Below are 16980 nucleotides of genomic sequence, written 5' to 3'. Positions count from 1 at the left end.
CTAATAGATGAGGGTGGCTCACCCAAGGTCACCCCACTGGTGTAACAAAGCATCCCAAAACTTTGTCTCTTAAAACAGCAAACATTTACTATCCCACACAGTTTCTGAGGGTCGGGAATCCAGGAGCAGCTTAGCTGGGTGGTTCTGGCTCAAGAACTGGCTGTGCCCAAGATGTTCACCAGGGTTGTGATCTCATCTGAAGGCCCAGCAGGGCTGGAGGATCCACTTCCAAGGTCACTCATGTGGCTGCAGGCAGAGAGCCTCAGTTCCTTGCCGTGTGGGCCTCTCTGCAGGGCTGCTCTTATACCAGCTGCTTCCCCAGAGTGAGAGATCCAACTTTCAGTTGCTTTCAGCAAGAGTGATGGGGGTGGGGAGCAAAGGAGGTGCCACAGTGTCTTTTAGAGCCTGATCTCAGAGGTGCTGCACCGTCACTGCTGCCTCGTTCCGTTGGTCACGCAGACCAAGCCTGGTTCAGTGTGGAGGGAGGCTACACAGGGTGTGGATACCAGGAGGTGGGGATCACTGGGGCTGTCTTGGAGGTAGGCTCTCATGTCTCCCAGCCAGCACCTGCAGCCTCAGCCTTTGGCCCTTGGGACAGGATTGTTGGGGGCATCTTTTGGGGCAGAGGTGCCAAATTTAGCAAATAAAAAGACAGGATTCCCAGTTAAGTTTGAATTTCAGATAAACGATGACTAATTTTTTTGGTAAACGTATGTCCCGAATATTGTATGGAAGCCCTACTTTGGGGTGGAGAATAGGTGTCCAAGAGGGGACACGTCTTGGGGGAGGGCTGAGTTCTGGGGCTCTAGGATTGCGCATATGACCTGAGGTTGATAAGCTGACCTCTGGTCTTTGTGGGTGCTGAGCCCAACACTTCCGGGTGGAAGTGTCCTGGTCCTCGGCTTCCCTGAGGGACCCAGACAGCATCACCAAGGCAGAACGGGCTAGGGAAGGCCATTTTGCAACTCTGGTGCCCCCACCCCTGCTGAAAGCCTCCTTCCTTAGGAGCCCTGGAGAGGGAGGTGTCCCCACCTCAGCTCCAGGTGGGGCTTCAGAAGCTGAAGACTGAGGGGTAGTTGAGAGGAGGGTGGCTAGGGAGCAGGGAAGTGAAGGCACAGGATCCCACCTGCTCTAGCCTCACCCGGGGGACAGGGAGGCAAGAAGTGGCCTCTGCCTTTCTGACTCCTCACAGAGGGGTCCTAAAAGGCTGGCCTGAGTGGCATCCTCCCTGGCCCCTGAGCCAGCCCCCTTCCCCCCTGCCAAATTGTCCTGCCCTGACCGCCAGCTGATGTCCACTCTCAGACCTCCTCGGCAGCTCCTGTCTTCAGCTACAGAGGACCGTGGTTGAGGAGTGAGGCGTCTCTCTTCCTTCCTTAATCTCAGGAAAGCCCAGCTCTTCCGGCCCCAGCCCTGCAGAACCAGCTGGCCTCGAGTCTCAGGGCCAGAAGTTGGCCTTCCCAGGAAGGGCTTGTCCTCTCTCAGACATCCCTGTCCACGTGACTACACCCGCCCCAAACCCGAAGCTGCCTGGAGTTGGGCCAGCAGGGCAGAGCAGGCCTACCCTAGGCGAAGCGCTTATCTTTCTCATGGTAGGAGAAGGGGTCCCCGGGGAAGGGCTGAGGTGGGGGCTGGTTGTAGGCGCCCTGCAGGAAGATCCAGGCCGTGCCCACCACCATGATGGGCGTCACCACAAACAGGCAGAGTCGGTCCACTGTGCGGGCCACTCGGTTCCAGCAGTCCTTTTCCTGGGGGCAGGGAGACGGAGACAGTGGGGGTGAGGAAGGGCCTCAAACCACAGACCCACAGCCCAAGCTGGGGCCGGTGACGGAGGCGTGGCCTCGGTGTATCTGCAGGGCTTGCCTCAGGCTTGCGGTGGATGGGATGTGCTGGTGTGTCCCCAGCAGGGCCCAGGCCCCCCTGAAGTCAAGGCCTCTGTCTGTCCCTCCTCACCCCACTGGAGGGCTCCAGGGGCTGAAGAGGAGCTGGGGGTGCCTGGAGTCTCTCTCAGGGGGCTAAGGACGGTAAGTCGTCCCCTCTCCTCCCTCTTCACCCCTCCCAGCTAGCCCCTACATGAACTGGAAAATGGTGCCCCTTTCTCAAGAGAGAAGTTCGAAAAATTGTGTGATACTGAACAACCACCTAAGTCTGCCTTTGAAATGTCTGAGTATGTCTGGAGTATCAGACTTGGGGTTGAGCAGGGACAGAAAATGGTTGGCAGCCCGGACAAAGAAGGGATCCTAAGGGAGCTGTGTTCCTGGCCCAGCGTGCTGCTCTGGGGTTCTAGGCGGGGGCTGTCCCTCCCAGGGTGCCTGGAGTCTGCACCCACTGTGAACTCCTTCATCTAGGTGGGTTCGTGTCTCACGTGGAACCGAGCCCCCTTAAGACAGGATACACCCGATGTGTGGCAGGCCTGTGGCTACTCACCTCATTGTAATTGTTCTGGTCCCTCATGTGGTTGACGATGAAGTTGGCCCCATCCACGGCTGGCTTCAGCTGACTGAAGAGCTCCTGCTGGGCTTGCTCAGAGCCTGCTGGGGGCTGGCCTGTGGATACCCGGCCAGAGGAGGGCATGAGGCCTGGCCCCAGCCCACCTCCCACGGACGGGCCAAAGTCCCAGGCCACACGGGGACCCACGTGCGCTGGTGAGGCGCCGGGCCAGCCCGTGCCGCTCCGACTGCTTCTCAAACATGAGGTCACTTCGGGACTTGAGCAGGAAGTACTCCTCGGCCTTGGAGATGTAGCCCAGGGAACTGCTTCTCCGGACGAGAGCCCCCGGGCTGGGCCCATCCTCTGCTGGGCGGGACATGTGTAGGAGTTTGGGCAGGGTCTCCAGGAAGAGCTGCGGCAGGTCAGGGGAGCACAGGAAAGCTATTTGACAGACATGGGTCACCTTCACACACCCAAGCGCCTTGACCCTCTGCCCGGCTGCCACAAAGTCCTCCCGAGTCTGACGCTGTCATCCATTTTTCCGATCCCCCGCTGATGGACACTTAGGTTGCTTCCAACTCTCCCCATTACTCACAGCACAAAGCACAACTCATTTGTTGAAAATGAATTATATATGAACAACAAAAAAGTAAGAAAAATGCCTTGACTGCTGAGCTCTCTTCTCCAAATGGTAAAGATCAAGCAAGTTGCTAAGGCACCTTCACATCCCAGAACAGCTAGTGGCCCTGCAGCGGCTGAGAGGCAAGGACAGCCCCCTCCTGGGTATGCTGCCCCCACATTCCTCACCTTTTTTTTTTAATTAAAAAATTTTTATTTTATTTTTGAGAGACAGACGGAGCATGAGCGAGGGAGGGGCAAGAGACAGGGAGACACAGAATCCAAAGCACGCTCCAGGCTCTGAGCTGTCAGCACAGAGCCCGACACGGGTCTTGAACCCACGAACTGTGAGATCATGACCTGAGCTGAAGTTGGCGCTCAACCAACTGAGCCACTCAGGCGTCCCCCTCACCTTCTTTTTTTATTTTTTTCTCTTTTTTTTTTTAATTTTTTTTAATGTTTATTTATTTTTGAGACAGAGAAAGACAGAGAATGAGCAGGGCAGGGGCAGAGAGAGAGGGAGACACAGAATATGAAGCAGGCTCCAGGCTCCGTGCTGTCAGCACAGAGCCCGACGCGGGGCTTGAACTCACGAACTGTGAGATCATGACCTGAGCTGAAGTCGGACGCTTAACCGACTAAGCCACCCAGGCGCCCCTCACCTTCTTTTTTTTTTAAATCAGGGTGAGGGGCTCAGGTCATGATCTCATGGTCTGTGAGTTCGAGCCCCATGTCGGGTTCTGTGCTGACGGCTCAGAGCCTGGAGCCTGTTTCAGATTCTGTGTCTCCCCCTCTCTCTGACCCTCCCCCATTCATGCTCTGTCTCTCTCTGTCTCAAAAATAAATAAACATTAAAAAAAATTAAAAAAAAATAATCAGGGTGTAACACATCCAGCAGACTGAGCAAATCTTAAGTGTAGAGCCAGATGGAGTTTTACAGACACATTCAACTGCGTAAACGCCACCCAGGTGAGATATCAACCCAACACCGTCCCAAGGGTTCCCTCGTGGCTCCTGCCGTCACTTCCTACCCACCCCCAGGGGTAACCACCATCTTGATTTCTATCACTGATGGCTGGCTGTTGCCTGACCTTGAACTTTCAGGAGAGGAAACTGTGCGGCCTGTGCTCTTTAGTGTCCGGCTCCTTCCAAGCCCCCGTGTGCTAGGAGAGCCGTCCACGCCGCGTGGGTGGCAGCACGTGGCGCATCTGCACGGCTGGGTGGCACTCCCCTGTGTGAGCACGTTCTCCTGGAGAGGGACGGCCAGACAACCTCCAGCATTTGGCCTGGGCCCCTCACCTTCTTGACCCCCTCAGACAGCACGTGGGTGCTGGGTGTGCGAAAGTGGATGTTGAGCACGATGACACAGATCACCACGACCATGGTCACCAGCACCATGCCGAAGAGCAGGAACCTGTAGGCACACACTCAGCCTGGAGCCCACGGGGCAGGGCGAGGCGTGCTGGGGCTGTTGGGGCGGGGGAGGGCGAGGGGTAGGGCGGGGTGGGTGAAGCGTGGCGTGGCATAGCCGTCACTCACTTGCCGATGAGGGGGATGGCCATGGATGTGGCGGGCAGCCGCTTGGAGATGAGCAGCAGGAAGACCGACTGGGCCAGGAGCACCGAGATGGCCATCGACGTCTTCTCGCCACCTGGGGGAGCCCGGACTTAGCTGCTACCTCTGGTCTTGACCCCAGCAGGTCCCACTGTGGCCCCCTCACCACCATTCGCGATGCCACGGTACCTTGATCGACATCATGGGCTTTGGAGCTAGGGCACCTAGCTCTTCCACTTACTGGCTGGGTGACCTTCGGCAAGTAGCCTAACCTCTCTGTGCCTCAGTTGTCCCAACTGCTAAATGTCGTGAGGACAAAGTGAGAGAGCGTTTCACGCTCCTCACTCTGCCAGGCGCTGGGCAAGCGCTCAGCGAACACCGGCTATCACTGTTGGCCAGCTCCCTGCCACGCAGCCCTCCCCAAATCACAGATCTGTGTGTCCCACCCTGTACAGAAAGCTCCGGGACATCCTTATAGCACCGATGATACCCTAACTCCTAGTCCTCCACTCAGAGACCCCAGCCGGGCACTGCCCAGCTCTTCCCACCTGAGGTCCTGAGCATGTGGGGCCGTGGCCACTGTGGTCACAGGTCCCCAGCCCTGCCCCAGGGCCCCTTCTCTATCTGCAGGGTGCCCACCAACCCACCTCCAGCTCAAGCAGCGCCTCTTCCAGGAAGGCTTCCCCCATTTTACTGCCCCTCAGCCTGTGCTCCTAGTTCTGTGGCTTCTACAGTCTCTGCCAGCAGCAGAGGCTAGATTGCGTTTGTCCCTGGGGCTCACTGTGCCTTGCTTACAGTAAGCATTTGAAACGATTCTGAAACCAAGTGAGCGAAGATTACACATGTCCTTCTAGAACCAGGTGAGCGTAGATTGCACGCTTCCATGCCTGGCTTCCTGGAGATCCCGTTTTCCGCCCACTCGTTCAAAGTGGACGGCCTTCTGTGTGTCAGGCCCATGGTCACACGTGGTGGCCAGGACAGACCTGTTTCTGTTCAGAGAGATGGTCTAGGGGTTCTCCCTAGGGTCCTGGGGAGGCCTGCTGTGAGCAGCAGAAGCAGGGTCCAAGAGGGACTGTCCATTTGGGGATATCGGACACGGTCACAAAACTCTCCCCTTGGCTGGCCACCCCCCGCCCCCATGCCTGGACCGTGGGCAGGGAGCCCCGGGAGTGGTGACCCCGTTGTGGCTCCTGGAGGAGGTGAGGGGAGGGCTGGGGAGGCCCATGCGCAGATGCCCTCGGGGACAGGGAGGGGCTGGGGCAGGCTCAGGCTCACTGTCAGCCGGCAGGTAGAAGACCAGGTTGATCATGAAGGAGATGAGCACGCAGGGCACCAGGATGTTGATGATGTAGAAGAGGGGCTTGCGGCGGATGATGAGGTAGAAGGTGACGTCCTGGTGGCCGGGACTGTCCAGCGGGACACTGGGGTCCACGTTGATCCTGGCTGGCCGGTGCACTATCTCCCACTCCCCGTTCTCTGAGGAGGGCAGGAGGACACCTCAGTGTCAGGCCAGGCAAGGGGGCGGGTTGGGGGGGGACGGCGGGGAAGGACAGAGGTGGGGTGGGGTGGGGGGGCTGGGTGGAGTGAGCCAGCCCGAGGGCGCGCGCAGAGGAGGGTTTAGGTTCTGGTGGTGGGTGTCTTTCCCTGGGGCTTGGGAAGGAGGTTTCAATCTGCAAGGGGGAAATTCTGCCTTGGGAGTGTGGTTTTTTGTTTGTTTTGAAAATAGAGAAGCTGAGGCTGTGTGTGGCTCAAACAAGGAGTCTTAGAGATAATGACGTGGTGAGAGTAAGACCAATGCCCCCCCCCCCCCCAAACCCCGGTGATGTAGCCGCCTTGGGACCGGTGTGACATAGGTTTTCTCTGATGAACAGGGGTGTGTGGTGGGGAGCCCCATAGAAGACCTGAGCCCGGTCATAGATAGGAGTGTGGGGCGTTGGCAGGGGGCAGCATACACAACATTAGGATCGGTGGCTAAAGCCGCAACCACGCCTCTCGGCTTCCTGGGAACAGAAGACTAACTACCCCCCTCATTTGTCAGTTACATCCATCCCTAGGGACCCTGTCCAGACCCAGGAGGGTCTTCTGGCCCGGGGAAAAGGAAGGGTGGGGCCAGTGTCTGTCTCTGCCTTTGGGACACAATCCCCTCCTGGGGATTTCTTTCCTTTCAATGTGCTAGATTTTCGTCGCTAAGTATGTCTGCGTGTGTTTGCGGGTCGGTATGTGTCTGTGCATCTGGGTCTCCCCGCCCGTCAGTGTGCCTGTATGTCCACGTTCCAGGTGTACATGGGTGTGCCCACGTGCATCTCTGGCGGGGAGGCGTTGGTGCGACCGTACCCACGGGTGTGCGTCTGAGGGGCCTGCCCACCCACCAGCTGCTACTCTCAGCACCTGTGAAACCCGCAGGGTCGATGATGATCCACTCCACAGGATAGGAGCGGCCCTCTTTCTCCTCCTGCTTCAGACTCAGGGTGATCTCCTTGGCCGTGTACTTGAGTGAACTGGGGAGAGCAGCGGGGGAGGGTGGTCCTCAGCCACTGGCTGCGGCCACTGAGGGCGGAAAGGCCAGTACAGGAGGTTCACGGTCAGAGGCGCCCTTGTGGGTCTGGGGGAGCTCTAATCAGGACTGAGGGTGCCTCGAGCACCTCTCTCAGCCCCTGGCACGGTGCCCGGGGGTGAGGGCTGCCTGGAGAAGTGGGTGCACCTGAACTTGAGGGAGCAGTTCTGCCAGTCGAAGGGGAAGTAGGTGACGGAGATGGGGCAAGAGGAGCGGAAGATGGCGGGCGGCAGCCAGTACACGTAGCCCGAAGGGTAGACGAGCACGTTGCAGGCGTAGGAAATCTGGAAGGAGCCGTCGTTGCTGAGGGACAAGGACAGAGGCCACCATGAATGCCAGCCAGCTGGGAGCTGGCAGAGATGGGGGAGGCGGAGGGTCGAGGGGATGCCAGGGAGGGTTGTGGCTCAACTTGTTCTCCAGCACAATCTCTGGGAGCCACAGCATGTCAGGGGGCAGGCGCAGGACACTGATATTTCCAAATTCTTCAGCATCCCACTGCAGCCGGGGGTCCGTCCAGCCCTGGAACCCGAAAGGTATGTCAGCAGTCGGCTCTGCTGTCGTCCAGGCTCCCCCTGCTCTCCTCACTTCCCTGGGGGAACACTGGACAGGGTCTGGGAACTGTGACAAAAGAAGTTTGGGGGAGGTGGGTGCAGAGTTAGGACTCAGGTCCGTCACGTACAGCTGTGTAGAACGTACACTGCACAACAAAGGGAGCATATTTCATTGTGGACACAGAAGACTTACGTCTATATTATGAACTTCTGATGGATGGCAGAAGAGTGTTTTCTAATAAAATCAGAATACCGTGACAACCTTCCCGTAGGTAAAGAATCCCAATTCACCGGAAGTCTCCATCTGAGCTTGTGGCTGTACAAGGTGGTGGGAAGGGCAGCTGGGCCTGTGGGTGGGAGCCAGCTCCTCCTGGAGGCCAGGAGGATCCCCTCCTGGAGATCCCTAAGCAGAAGGAAGCATGGGCCCTACACCCTCACCCCCCGGCTGTGAGTGGGGTCGTCTCCTTACGTGCTCAATCCACACGTTAGTGGTGAGGGTCTCCTCAACTTCTTTCTGTAATCACACAAGAGCACTGTCCCCTAGGGCCCGCACTGCTCACCTGCACACATTCAGCAGGCAGCTACTACCCGCCACCCCCCGGAGGAAACCACGGCAACTGGCCTGACCAGACTCCTGGCCCAAGCACGCACAGTCAGGAGGGGCTGGGCAGACCAAGGAGCAGGGAGGGGACAGCCCTGAAGTGTGTCATGGGTCTGATATGGGGCACACCCCAGAGCTGAAGCTGGAGGGGAAGGGGCATCGGCTCGAGGCCTGTGGGCAGCAGTGAACCTGGAGAACGCTGGAGCGTGCTTCCCTGGGAGAGGAGCTACCACAGGAGCTACCAGGCTGGGACCTTGAGCTTCGTCCGTGGCCATCCCAGGCCAGGAGACAGCCAGGCCTCCAGGAAGCCGTCCCCGCCCTCGGCTCCCCAGCCCAGCCACAGAGGGGCCTCTCACCAGAGAGATGAGATTGGAGAGTGTGAGGGCCAGCGAGACCTCCACACTCTCATCTTTGTGAGCCACAGGCCGTAGCTCCTTGCTGTAGCCCTTCTCTTCAAACAGGTGCCGAATCAGCCGCTCCTCCTCGTTCAGGCCCCAGCTGCCTGGAGAGGGACAGGAAGAGGGATGGGGTGCTGGGAGGGGGGACCGGGAAGGGGGCTGCCGTGAAATCCTGCCAGGCCATGGGGCTGGGCTGAGCTGCGGGGATCCGACCACTCCCCAGGAAGGGGTCCTGGCGGTCAACCCCCTCCAGAGTTGGGGTGGGAGCTGGGCCTGATGCAGGGGAGGAGTAGGAGGGGACCATGCAGCAGGGACCCTGGGTGCAAGTCCTGAGGGACCCTTCGGGGCAGGGTGATGCCCACTCTTACCACACACGACCAGGGCAGCCAGCAGCCCCAGCGTTAACACCGGCCCCTCCATCCTGTCCCTCTGACTAGGTCTTGTGGCCCCTCCAGTCTACAGGGCTGGGGAATGTGGGTGGGTAGGAGAGGGGACAGGTGCTGGGTTGGGAGGGGGGGAGTGTGAAGGGAAGAGGCGGCCGGAAACGCAATCTGACACCTCTGGGCATGACTGCTGGGTAGAAAACCCAAGGCAGGTGACAAGGGGGTGGGGACAAGGACTGGCTGCCCAAGGACATGAGGCAAAGATCCCAGGCTGGAATTCTCTGCAATTAGCGGTAGGGCTGGGGGCTGGGTAGGGGCCCTGGACACTGGGGGCAGTGCTGGTCAGTCATGCCTAGGGGAGTGGTGGCACTCAGCTGTGGCTGTTTCTTGGAGGGGGGGGCAGACAGTATGCTGAGCTGGGGGCTTAGCAGCCTCTCTCCAGTGTCTTTGTGACCTCCGCCAACTGCTTCTGGGGGCAGGGCCCTGTCTGGCCCTGTCTAACGTCCACCCATCCAGTTCCCAAGAAAGCTCCAGAGTCATCTGTGTAGATCATAAATAATGTTTATTGAAGCAGCTGTGATTTTCCGATGGCACATCTGGGAAGACACACGGACCCAGGTCCCCCGCCCCCCACACCCAGCCAACTGTGGCTGTGACTGTTTGTCATCATAGGAGCCCCTGGGAGCAGTAGGTCCTGACGGGGGGGTTAGGGGTCCAGATGTGGTTCATGGCCCCCGGGCCGAAGGAATCTGAGGGCTCGGTGGGTGGTGCCCCCCACTCTACCCTGCACCCATCTGGGGTCCCTCTGCCTCTGCCAGGGCGGCCAAGCGGAAGGCCTGCAGGGCCTGCACCAGCAACCGGGGAAGGCTGCGGGCCATCGTGGCTGGCTCCAGGCCCACCAGGCCACCAAAGACCACATGCTGGCCCCCCAAGCCTGCCCGCACCCAGGCTCGGAAGAGGCCGGTCAGTGTCTTGGAGCCCAGATCTGCCAGGACCTGCAGAAGGAGAATCGGGGCTCACAACCTCACTGGGTCTCCCCCCTTGTGGCCCCCAGAAACTCTCACCCAGATCCACTCCCCTCCATAGCCCCCGATCCTGCACACTTCTGCTCACTTGGACCCCCCCACGCACCCTTCCACTCACACCTTTCCCTCACAAGTTCCCATCCACCCCACCTAGCACCCAGCTTACACACAGCTGCCCTCCCCACCCTTTTCTCCCAAGACACCCCTGCCTCCACTGCAAGCTGCTGGCAGGTCCTCCCTCTTGCTGTGGAGGGTGCCCTTTCTGTCCCCCCTACCTGCTAGGGCTGACCCAGGTCGGCCTTCTGAAGCCACTGTGAGCGAATGTGGGAAGTCTGAGGACCTACCTCATGGAAGTCCATGGCCAAGTGCTCTGATGGGACCTGTAGGATCCAGGCATGGGTGCCTTGAAGGGTGGCCAACTTCTGTTGCAGCGTCTCCAACCCAGGGCAGCCTGAAGGAAGGGGAGAGGTCCCGGGAATAACAGAAAACTGACACCAGCAAGGAGCTGGGAGAGGGATTCCCACCAGGACCCCAGAATGGCCTCCCAGTGGGCAGATTTCTTGTCATGCTACACACGGGGAAACTGAGGTTCAGCAAATGGTCTCTGCTGACCCTGAGGGTGGCCCAAAGCCACAAGTGCCCCCAAAGAGTCATCCTCCCTGCTGCAGGGGGAGGGGTCGGGTGGGGAGAGCTAGTCTGCTGGTTGCCCCATGGGTGGGTAACCGCTTCCCAGAGCGGACCTTGGGAGAATCCCCGCAGGGTTGGCCGCCCTTGGCTTGCTACTCTCCCCGCAAAGGCCGGCAGGGGGCGCCCTTACCGTTCCCTTCCTGGCGCTGCTCTGGTCTCCGCTTCGGGAACCGCGCGCCTGCAGCCCGCGATCCTGGGGAGACGCGGGGTTAGGGGATCGCCTCCGCCGCGCGGAGTCGGCGTGCGGGGGCTGGAATATGAAGGCATGGGGTACCTGGGTGCAGCCGCTGCTCGCGGGCAAGGTGCCTGGGAGGCTCTAGGAGCGACAGAGCGGAGCGAGCCAGGGCTGGGGCCAGACGCCGCATCCCTGGGCTCGGGCCGAGCAGGTCCTGAGCGCCCCGCAGCAGGTCCAGGAGGGTGTGCGCCAGCGAGCGCAGCTCTGCGGGCAGGACAAGCGTCCGGGCGGAGGTCAGACGTGGGCCAGGTCCCCTGCCCTCCCGGCCCAGCCCTGGGAACTGGACTGACCGCATCGCCTCCGGCGCTGCAGGCACTGCTGTTGCGCCAGACGCGCACAGGCGACCGCGGGCCCGGAGCACAGGCGGGAGTAGAAGGCGCACGGCGGGGCGGCGTCTGCCTGCGGCTCCGCGGGCGGGTCCCAGGCCAGAAGCTCCCGGCAGCTGGGTTCCCGGCTGGAGGGGATTGCTACAGGGGTCGACGGGGACCATCTCAGCCCTGGCTTTGGGGCCTAGCGTCCGCAGCCCTCCCCTGAAGGGAGACAGGCTTTCTTGACGCCCTAAGGGGCTGGGGGGCGGGCGGGGTGAAGATGGGCTTGTTCCAGGGCTGTTAGCGGGACACTTCGGGGAGGGGGGAATAGGAATGGGGCGCTCACCGCTCATCTGCTCCTGGAGCCAGTCCTTGAACACGGCCACTCGAGTGTAGACTCCGGGCTTCCCTGGCTCTCCGCATCCGTCCCCCCAGGAGGTGACCCCGTACAGGACCTCCTTGGGGCGGGGGCCAGGCTCAGAACATGTCAGGGGGCCTCCGGAGTCACCCTGCGGGACCCGAGTCAAAAGAGAGGGTACTACATTGACCTGCCCCCTCCTATGCCAGCTTTACACTTGGCAGGCAGCTTTGAATTCTCCTGGGGTTACTTCTTGTACCCATTTTAGCAATGAGAACACAGAGGCTCAGACAAGTTGAATGACAGCCTGACTGTGGAAGGAAAGAGGCTATTCTTTCCCTGGGGAACCAGGACCCTCCGGCACCCTCCAGTCAATCAGGGCTCATACCTGGCATGAGTCGATGCCCCCGGCCAGGTAGCCGGCACAGAGCATGCTGCTGGGGTGCAGCTCGGGCCCCAAGGCCCTTTTGCAGGTGTCAGCACTGAGCAGGGGCACTCGGGCCTCCCTGACCGCCTCAGCCTCAGGCCCGTCTACAGGGAAACGGTGGAGGGGGCTCAGGCCTTCAGGGCAGGAGCGTCGCTTCGGGGGGACCCCCCTCCCCCTCCCTGCCCTCCTTGATTCCTACCCCCCTGCAAGACCAGGCAGCATTTTGCGAAGCAAGGAAGTCAGATTCGCTACACCCCCGGCCTTCCCAAACTCCATCACCCCAGCACCCCATTCTTCCCACCCACTCACACTCGCGCCTCACCCAGGCCCTGGCCTGCCCCATACCTTCGAAGAGGGCCCCCCAGCCCGCGATGGCGCAAGCCGTGCCGGCTGGGGGCTCCCGGGGCCCCTGGGGCAGGCACACAGGGCGCACCGCCCCTGCCCAGCTCACCGGCGTCCACAGCTGCACGAGGGCCAGGTCGTTGTGGAAGGTCCGCGGGTCAAACTGCGGAGGGGGTGGCGGCGCAATATCAATGAAGCGTGGGGTGGGGGTGCTGTTCCCGACTCTGAGAGCCCGGGAACTGTCCTCTCACCTTGGGGTGGGGCAAGATGCGGTTCACCGGCACCTCCTCCGCTTGCTCTCCCCGGGGGTCCTCGGCCAGCGTCACCGTCCACAGAAGCTCGTTCTGGGCGCTGCGGGGAGAGCGGCGGGTGATACGCAGGACAAGGGTGCAGCGGGTCCCTTGGAGACCCTGCCCTCCGCCCACAGGCACCACCCAGCAAGCCCGCACGCCGGGCTCTTTCTCCGCTGTTACTCGCGGGGCAGGGAGGGTGGGCCAGAGCGAGGCGGCGGTCCCCAGCAGGCCCCCGAGCCGGGCGGGTGGTCCCCTGATAGCGGCTCCCTGGCTGGGGTGCGTGGGCGCCTCGAGGCCCGGGAGCTGGGCAGGGCGGTGGCTGCCGCCAGGGGGCAGCAGAGACCGGCCCTCGCACGTGTCGCCCGCCCGACGATCCCGGAAGGAAGTGTTGGACCAAGCGTTGGGGATCTGGGCCGGTCAGGGGCCTGGGGCCCAACGTACCCCGCGAAGCAGTGCGCCGCGGTGAGTACCCAGGACGCCGCCACCAGGACGCCGCCGCACAGAGGCTGCCCCCCGACTTGCAGCCTCACCAGCCAGGGCCAGGCCCCCGGCGGCGCAGCGCTACCTCCGACAATGCGGCCGTGGGCACGCGTCACGTTGACAGTGCTCGGGCGCCGCTCGCCACACGGCCCTAGAAAGGTGGCATCGGAGTCACAAGGGACAAGTCCTTGCCGCCCTGACCCTTGAGGCCCCTCCAGGGTTCACCCTGCCCTCAGCCCTAACCCCCTCGAGCCCTTTCAGCCTTACCTGGGGCGGCTGGATCCTGCGCTTGTGGCCTAGGACGCCCAGGTCCTGCTGAGACACAGACCTTTGAGCCTCACTACTACCCTCCCACCCTCCCTACCTGCACCCCCGGCAGAGCCTGGGCCCTCTCCCTGCGCTGCCGCTCCCCTTCTGTTACTCCACCCCTCCAGGAGTCAGGGTCCGTTTCAGCAGCCATAAACTTCTCACTGTCCCTGCCCTCCTGCCTTGGCACGCGCTGTGCCCCATGCCTGGCATGCTCTTGCCTCTTGGAGAGACCTTCTTAAGCATCACCTCTGTTGTAGCCCCACCTAGTTTCTGTCTCCGAGAGGGAGTCAAGTCTGGAGGGAAGGGATGGGGTGGACAGGAGAACGGACGCAGGTAGTCAGTGCGAGCTCACCCGGGCACGGGACCGTGTGGTTGGCACAGCCTCTGCACTCGTGGAGTCTGTGCTGGATCTCCATTGCCACTCGATTTACTGCCCACTGGGCGCTCCTCTGGGCAGCCTGCAGCGCTTTCGTCCCCTGGGCTGACAGAGCTGCTGGGACAGAGGGTACAATCATGCATGGCTGGGGAAGGACCTCAGGCTCCAGCCCTGAGCCTGCCTTGGGAGACAGGGGGAAGCAGGTCAGGCTCCAGGAGCACCGGGCAGAATGGGGAGGAGAGAGAGCCCCAGGGGCCTGAGGGCCCAGCGCTCGGAGCAGATGGTCCCGGATTCTCAACCCACTTGACCTGAGCTGGGCTGGAATCTTTAAAGAGGGACTTGCCTTAAACATCTTGAAGGAAAAACAGCACCTCAAAGGTAGAGACATCACAAAACTCAGGCTTACAGACAAAATAACTCACCGAGTTGCCTACCTTTGGGCCCAGATAGCCAAGGAGCTGCCCGCCTGGACCCCTTCCTCCTGCTAAACCCGCTAACCCGGAACCTTCCCCAAAGCATACCCCTTGGCAGTGGCTGCCAGGTCCCCTTCCCTGTGCACCCTGGTCCTCGCCCTCCCTCTCCCACCCGTGCCTCCGTTTCTGGCCCCTTCTCCCTGCAGGGTGGGCGGAGGGGGCCAAAGGCCTCAATGAGTGGGGGTGGCAAGGTCATGCTCGCCAGCCCCACCCCACTTCCTCTGAGCTCCTCCCACCTCTGCCGCCCCCTCAGAGCAGCCCGGGCTCACCTTGCAGGGTGCTGGGGGGCAGGCGCATGTACAGTGGGTGCCCAGCGACAGACGGTAGGTCTGGGAAGGGCAGCAGCAGCAGCAACACAGGCAGCAGCATGGTGACCAACAGCCAGGGCAAGCGACCCCGTCCTCTTTCCCCCTCGGAGTCTGCCCTCCAGGTACTTATCCTTGGGTGTCTGCCTCCCACTGCCTTTCTGTCCCTGGGCCCTGAATTCGTGTCCCTCAAATCATCCGACTCTGTTCTCGTACATCAAAATCACCCGCTTCCCTCAGTCGGTCCCTCACCTGGCCCTTAACTCCCGGGAGCCCACAGGGGACTGGGGCTTGGGGGGCTATATAGAGGACAGGCTGGGGGGGTACTCGGGAGGGGGGCCAGGGCTGGGGGAGGGATTGGGATGGGGGCTCGACCCTCACCTTTGAAGTCCCACGGTCCCAGCTCTGAGGCCCCCCTTCTGTCAAAGGAACCCTTGTTTCTGCGGCTCCATCAAAGGGGCCTGGACAGGCCAGAAGAGCTGACAGTTGGGCTGGGGGCCAGGCAGAGGGGGGCTGGTGGGCAGGGGCTGGCCCTGTCTCCGAGGCTCTGATGGCGGGGGGAGTCCCATCTGCCTCTATTCCCTGAGGAGTTTAGGACTGTGCTGGGGGCACACACTCCTGGAGGGAGGAGGGCAGGGGGTGTGTGAGGGTCCTCGGCAGCCCCACCCCCTGAGGAGGTGCCCGAGCTCCCAGCCCCTGTGCCCCTAATTGCTTGGCAGCGTCTCTCCCCGATGTAGCCATTTCTAAAGATGATCAAAGCGCCCTAATTAGCGCCGTAATTGCCGCACTGGGGGTGGTGGGGTGGGAAGAGGCAAAGGCAGGCCCTGAGAGGAAGGCAGACATGAAAGGCCCCACCAGTGGCCCAGTTTGGGTAGGACCGGCCCCAGCAGCTTCTGACGCTCTCCCAGACCCCCTGCCCCTACGCAGTGCTCGCTCGGCCTGTCCAGCATTGTTCTCAGTTGCTATGACCCTGATCTGGCCGGAGGGAATCTTCTGGAGTCTCACGGGAAGGGCCACAAACGAGCAGCTCTCCTGGGACCAAGCTCCCACCTGGGGCAGAGAGGAGGTGCCCTTCTGCCTCCACAGAATGTCCTGGGGCCAAGAAAAAGGATCTTGGCACCCCAATTCATGCCGGTGACCCAGGGTGACTTTGGCAGGCCTGGTGCCTTCCCAGACCAGATTCTGCCATGACGTTGCCCCTGTAACACAGTGTCCTGTCTTCTCCAGCCCTTTCTCCTGTGCAGGTGAACGAGCCTCCGATCGGAACCTGCCTTGCTTCGTAAGACAGAGCCCCAGACCTGCAGAGATAGCCTTGAGCCTGGGGTCCCGGGGGTGATGGGTGAGATGCAGGGAAGGGGGGCAGCCAGTTCCAGCAGCTTCTCCAACTTCCCCCTTCTATGCCGCTGGCCAGCAGAGAATGTGCGTGGCCTCTTTTTCCTCTCTGAAACTCTCTTCCTCCTTGATCACCGAGATGTCCCATCATTTTGATTCTCCACTCCCCCCATCCTTGGGCGCTGGCCACAAAGAGGTTTCCACCCGCTGGAGCCCCGCTGGAGGTTGCCACCCACCCAGTGTTGGGCTGGAGTTGCTCATGTTGGCTCTGGAGGGCTGAACATAGACGTCTCTTCCCAAGTCTGCACTGGGTGACATCATATTGGTAGCTTGAAAGCAGCCACTGTGGGAGGATTTACACCACGGAAACCAGCACCCAGTACAAATCAGAGCCTCCCTGCCTTCCGCCCCGCAAGAGCCAGGTCAACATTACCCAGCACACCACTGTATATGCCCCCTTCCCCTCCCCGTTACCACCGCACCTCATGAAGACAATCCCTCTGGTTCAGGAATGCCATGAAATAGTGTCTGAGTATGGGTTATTGTGAGTGAATATTATAAAGTTGGAAATTACTTGTATTCATCAGAATATCTATCCATCTCAAGAGGGTGTATGTCTAGATAGGGGATACCTATCTTCTTTTTTTTTTTTAACTTTAACAAAATGTTTATTTACTTTTGAGAGAGAGAGGGAGAGGGAGAGAGGGAGCTCAAGCAGGGGAGGGGCAGAGAGAGACGGGGACACAGAATCCAAAGCAGGCTCCAGGCTCTGAGCTGTCAGCACAGAGCCCGATGTGGGGCTGGAATCCACAAACCTTGAGATCATGACCTGAGCCGAAGTCAGACGCTCAACTGACTAAGCCACCCACGAGCCCTGGGGCTATCTATTTTCTTATCTACCATCTCCAAATTCTTGGCAGAGAGGGTGTTAACTCTCAACACAG

General features: G+C 60.7%; 2 protein-coding genes across 2 annotated transcripts; both read right to left on the bottom strand.

The window, feature by feature from the left end:
* Window positions 1-1562: 1562 nt before the first annotated feature.
* CHRND (cholinergic receptor nicotinic delta subunit) lies at window positions 1563-9123 on the bottom strand. The gene is made up of 12 exons (XM_042953403.1): window positions 9072-9123; window positions 8662-8807; window positions 8174-8218; window positions 7563-7672; window positions 7301-7456; window positions 6988-7097; window positions 5875-6075; window positions 4585-4696; window positions 4345-4459; window positions 2635-2839; window positions 2425-2543; window positions 1563-1745 (listed from the first exon to the last, which is right to left on the bottom strand). Exons 1-12 carry the CDS (start codon window positions 9121-9123, stop codon window positions 1563-1565), a joined length of 1554 nt encoding a protein of 517 aa, XP_042809337.1.
* A 528-nt stretch (window positions 9124-9651) lies between these two features.
* PRSS56 (serine protease 56) lies at window positions 9652-14768 on the bottom strand. Its single transcript, XM_042950520.1, has 13 exons — window positions 14669-14768; window positions 13903-14040; window positions 13509-13556; window positions 13203-13392; window positions 12720-12819; window positions 12472-12631; window positions 12088-12230; window positions 11688-11850; window positions 11324-11500; window positions 11073-11237; window positions 10929-10991; window positions 10456-10562; window positions 9652-10081 (listed from the first exon to the last, which is right to left on the bottom strand). The coding sequence occupies exons 1-13, from the start codon at window positions 14766-14768 to the stop codon at window positions 9866-9868; spliced, it is 1770 nt and encodes a 589-aa protein (XP_042806454.1). The 3' UTR covers window positions 9652-9865.
* Window positions 14769-16980: the final 2212 nt, after the last annotated feature.

The sequence above is a fragment of the Panthera leo genome, chromosome C1 (genome assembly GCF_018350215.1).
Source record: "Panthera leo isolate Ple1 chromosome C1, P.leo_Ple1_pat1.1, whole genome shotgun sequence".
Lineage (NCBI taxonomy): Eukaryota > Metazoa > Chordata > Mammalia > Carnivora > Felidae > Panthera > Panthera leo.
The sequence above is the reverse complement of the archived record's forward strand: the minus strand, read 5'-3'. Positions and strand labels throughout refer to the sequence as shown.

Bases quoted from the DNA above. Each gene is read 5' to 3' on its own strand.
- CHRND (XM_042953403.1), bottom strand. From the start codon at position 9,123: ATGGAGGGGCCGGTGTTAACGCTGGGGCTGCTGGCTGCCCTGGTCGTG. The intron at 8,808-9,071 runs GTAAGAGTGGGC...GTCCCTCTCCAG, and splicing joins GGCTGCCCTGGTCGTGTGTG to GCAGCTGGGGCCTGAACGAG. The intron at 4,460-4,584 runs GTGAGTGACGGC...GTGTGCCTACAG, and splicing joins GCCATCCCCCTCATCGGCAA to GTTCCTGCTCTTCGGCATGG.
- PRSS56 (XM_042950520.1), bottom strand. From the start codon at position 14,768: ATGCTGCTGCCTGTGTTGCTGCTGCTGCTGCCCTTCCCAGACCTACCG. The intron at 13,557-13,902 runs GTGAGCTCGCAC...TCTGTGTCTCAG, and splicing joins CCACACGGTCCCGTGCCCGG to CAGGACCTGGGCGTCCTAGG. The intron at 10,082-10,455 runs GTAGGTCCTCAG...CTCCTTCTGCAG, and splicing joins TGGCCATGGACTTCCATGAG to GTCCTGGCAGATCTGGGCTC.